The 5,000-nt window shown below is 39.9% G+C and overlaps 1 protein-coding gene across 1 annotated transcript in view; it reads right to left on the reverse strand.

Annotated features, from left to right (window-relative positions):
- LOC118379536 (calpain-1 catalytic subunit-like) overlaps positions 1–5,000 on the reverse strand; it is a 39,775-nt gene that overhangs the window by 18,012 nt on the left and 16,763 nt on the right. Inside the window, exon 4 of the mRNA XM_052497436.1 lies at positions 3,937–4,055. Coding sequence (XP_052353396.1) covers positions 3,937–4,055 — 119 coding nt within the window. The remainder of the gene's footprint in view (positions 1–3,936; positions 4,056–5,000) is intronic.

The following is a 5,000-nucleotide window of genomic DNA, read 5'->3' on the forward strand; positions in this document are numbered from 1 at the left end:
CTTTCCAGATCCTCGATATCCTTCGTCTGCTCTTACGTACTTGTCCTTTTCAATTCAAACCACAGGTTTTCAATGGGGTTCAAGTCCAGAGACTTGTTGCAAAATGTCAATTTTGTGGTCAACTAACCATTTCTTATGTCTGCTTGGTGTTATTGTCTTGCTGGAAAATGCACCAGCGGCCAAGTGTCAGCCTCCTGACAGAGGTAACCAGGTTTTGGGTAAAAAATCCTCAGACTTGGTAAAGTTCATGACGCCGTTGACCTTAACAAGGGACCAGTGGAAGCAAACCAAACATAACGTCAAAGATGCAATATATTTTACAGTAGGTATGAGGTACTTTTCTTGTTAAGGTCAACGGCATTATGAACTTAACCAAGTACCAGGACATTTTAAACAAAAAACTGGTCGCCAGGAGGCTAAAACCTGGCCACAAGTTCATCTTCCAGCAAGATAACAACCCCAAGCACTCATCTAAATCCACAAAGAAATGATTCATTGACCACAAAATGAACATTTTGTAATCTCAATCTCCGGACTGGAACCCCATTGAAAACCTTTAGTTTGAATTGAAGAGGGGAGTCCATAAGGGCAGTCGAAGGACATCAAGGATCTGGAAAGATTCTGTATGGAGGAATGTTTAAACTCCCTCCCAACGTGTTCTCCAATCTTATAATCACAAGGGCAGGGTGCTAGAGTATTAAAAACAAGGCTGCCAATCATTTGGACCCTCATCCTTTTTAGATTATTTTTGTATTACTTTTTTCAAAACCCAGTGAAGTCAACATCTGATGAATCTAACACTATAAAAGTTAGATTTTTTTTATCAGTGTTATTTCCAGATAGTTGCTTGTTGAAAATAGAATCTAGACAGGACCTTCTAATCAGCAGGTTTACACGGGAGGAAGGTTTGGCATTCCATGGTGATATCACCACGCAGTCAATTGATTAATAGACCAATAACAAGGAGAGTTCCAAAGCTCTCAGCTTCCCCCTCCCCCACCCAGACCACTCCCAGACAGTGATATAAATATTCTTGCTTGATAATTTTTTGTAAGGTACTTTAATTGTTACCCAGAAATGATCTGATATTGATATACAAACCGCTGCATTAGGCCTTTAAACCAAATCTATTTAGCTGATAAATTGTCTTAGTATAAAATAAACTGAAAATAACTCAAATAAAACTGATCTTGCTGGTTCATCCCCATTGTTTAGGTGAAAGACAGACAATGAATGCATTTAATGCCTGCTCTGTGGTTGTCCCATTAGGCAGGGGATTTTGAAATCAACCAAACTGCAAAGACTCATATTAGCCAACAGCTAAACCGGGGCGTCGTAAAAGCAGTATTTTTTTTCACCTGCTAAACTGGAAATGCAACTTTTGGTCAGGGCTTGGCTGACACAGAGAAGCACCACAACCCTCCCTCCTCCACAGACACACACAAGAGGGGGAATCACACTATGATCACATTTCTGAATCTACGCTATTAGCCTTTACGGGGCATATCCTAACTTCCACTCAAAGTCGAACGCATTGATGACTATAAGAGACGATGTGAACATTTTATGTTGGTGGAAGTTAGGACTCATTCCTATCACAACTATATCTCAATGTATCTATTTAGCAGAGTTGGTGTCTGATCCACATAAATCCAATCATTTTGTGAACTGAGTTGTATGCCAGTTCAATGGACAGTATCATTTTACCTTAAATTCACCCCAACGTTATCACAACAATATTTGACACACCTGTGGTGCCTACAAGAAAGTAAACCATATCATAGTCAGAGCCAGCAGCACTTAAAGGAACTTAATGTAACTGTCAAGTGTTTCCAGATTTTTCTATGAAAATTCTATGACCTATAATTAATTCCAAAAAAGGCAATTACGTAGGTGAAAAAGCAGATTTCCGTGTTGTAATGGTTGGGCTGTATACCTGTTGTGAAAATTAATGAATGCGAGTAGATTGCTGATTGGCCAGCTCACCCAATGAGGTTGGACGATGTCATTATCTTTGAGGAAATAGCAAGCATTTTTTAAATGTTTAAGATACAAGTTTGAGGTTGTTGAAGTGTTTTTTCTCAAATGTATGCTTTGGCCACAAATACGTGTATAAGATGAGTCAAACATATTATTTGGGTATGAGTTAACAGAATATAAACTTTGAAAGGGGTATTTTCACTGGAGAATTACTTTAAACTGTGCAGTTCATTTACCCTTTCACTTTCTGATCAAATAAAATCAAATGTTATTGGTCACATACACACGGTTAGCAGATGTTATTGGTCACATACACACGGTTAGCAGATGTTATTGGTCACATACACACGGTTAGCAGATGTTATTGGTCACATACACATGGTTAGCAGATGTTATTGGTCACATACACATGGTTAGCAGATGTTATTGGTCACATACACACGGTTAGCAGATGTTATTGGTCACATACACACGGTTAGCAGATGTTATTGGTCACATACACACGGTTAGCAGATGTTATTGGTCACATACACACGGTTAGCAGATGTTATTGGTCACATACACATGGTTAGCAGATGTTATTGGTCACATACACATGGTTAGCAGATGTTATTGGTCACATACACATGGTTAGCAGATGTTATTGGTCACATACACATGGTTAGCCGATGTTATTGGTCACACACACGGTTAGCAGATGTTATTGGTCACATACACACGGCTAGCAGATGTTATTGGTCACATACACGGTTAGCAGATGTTATTGGTCACATACACACGGTTAGCATATGTTATTGGTCACATACACATGGTTAGCAGATGTTATTGGTCACATACACACGGTTAGCAGATGTTATTGGTCACATACACACGGTTAGCAGATGTTATTGGTCACATACACACGGTTAGCAGATGTTATTGGTCACATACACATGGTTAGCAGATGTTATTGGTCACATACACACGGTTAGCAGATGTTATTGGTCACATACACACGGTTAGCAAATTTTATTGGTCACATACACATGGTTAGCAGATGTTATTGGTCACATACACATGGTTAGCAGATGTTATTGGTCACATACACATGGTTAGCAAATGTTATTGGTCACATACACATGGTTAGCAGATGTTATTGGTCACATACACATGGTTAGCAAATGTTATTGGTCACATACACATGGTTAGCAGATGTTATTGGTCACATACACACAGTTAGCAAATTTTATTGGTCACATACACATGGTTAGGAGATGTTATTGGTCACATACACACGGTTAGCAGATGATAATGCGAATGTAGTGAAATGCTTGTGCTTCTAGTTCCGACCGTGCAGTAATATCTAACAATCTAACAATTTCACAACTATATTATACACACACACAAGTGTAAAGGAATGAATAAGAATATGTACAGATAAATATATGGATGAGCGATGGCCATGCGGCATAGGCAATATGCAGTAGATGGTATAGAGTACAGTATATACATATGAGATGAGTAATGTAGGGTATGTAAACATTATATAAAGTGGCATTGTTTACAGTGACTAGCGATGCATAAGAAGGTGATACATAAGGTTTGAGTAAGAGGTTTGGTTTTGTGTACAAAGCAAAGTTCATATGATAAGGCCTGGCAAGAAGCAGGAAGAGGTTCCTCGGTTCTGTTACGATGTACTCAAATCCTACCTAGGTGTATTGTTTGCAGATAAAGTGTTTATAACTGGTTTATTACTCAGTAACTGTGATAGTCGAGATTTTGACTGAACTATCTGTAAATGTCAAGCAGAGAATTTAGGCAGCTAAATATTGAGACCTTTTTTTAATGATTTTTTTTATACACCTTTTCTATTAAATACTTGAGCTAAATATCAACTGTAGATCCAGTATTTGGGAAATCATCAAGAATACCTTAATATACGGTAGTAATAGAAACAGGAAGTGAGTGTGTGTTGACCTGGAAGTGGAAGATGCCAGCGTACTGTCCTCCGAAGTCCTGTCCATGAGGAACCACTCTGTGGAGGAGATTATCATTCAAAGTCAACGAAGCTATGGCTGCCAGCAACCAGCAGTCACCTGTAACACACACACACACACACACACACACACACACACACACACACACACACACACACACACACACACACACACACACACACACACACACACACACACACACACACACACACACACACACACACACACACACACACACACACACACACACACACACACACACACACACACACACACACACACACACACAACATAAAACCTCAGTCATAGATAGACTACGGCAATGATAGCAATGCATTGTATCAGTCATGCCTTCAAGAAGTCAACAACCATTCATTAGAAGGGTGAGTTTTGTCTGGCCACATGTTCTGATCAGGAAATACTCTGTCTGCTAGTCATAGCATTCAACTAATGCCCAGAGTTTTTCCTGCTCTAGCAACACGATAAGGTAAAACTCCTGCACTTGTTCATAATTCCTCTCTTCAAAAGTTCCCAACTGTTCTTCCTTGGAAGAAGCTATCTGACAACAACACGTAATCTTAAGACATGACTTATTAATCGCAGACAGATACTGCTGTCTGTTTCCGTCTGCAGGGGGAGCGAATCCCTTCAGCCTGAAGTGGCAAAAAGCTTGTAGAACTGGACCTTAAAGCAACCTGTGAAGAGAGAGGGGTCCAAACATCTGTTAACACACCCTCCACCATGACCCTACGAAACTCCCAGGAGTGTTTCACATTGAACTGGACCAACAGTATGCTGCTTCAATCACTACACCTGCCTCTAACAGCAGAGGACATAAGACAACGCCCCTGCAGAGTAGAGAGGTTACTATTTCATTTTTAATATGTGAGATAGCAGAGCGGGGTATAAATTATTCATCCTCTGCAGGGTTTAGAGGAAAACACCTCGATGTCAATCAAAACTTTTCTGTGGGCATATTCATCTCTCTTTCTCCGTCTCTCTCTCTCCGTCTCTCTCTCTCCGTCTCTCTCTCCATCTCTCTCT

Source organism: Oncorhynchus keta, chromosome 35 (assembly GCF_023373465.1).
Source record: "Oncorhynchus keta strain PuntledgeMale-10-30-2019 chromosome 35, Oket_V2, whole genome shotgun sequence".
NCBI lineage: Eukaryota > Metazoa > Chordata > Actinopteri > Salmoniformes > Salmonidae > Oncorhynchus > Oncorhynchus keta.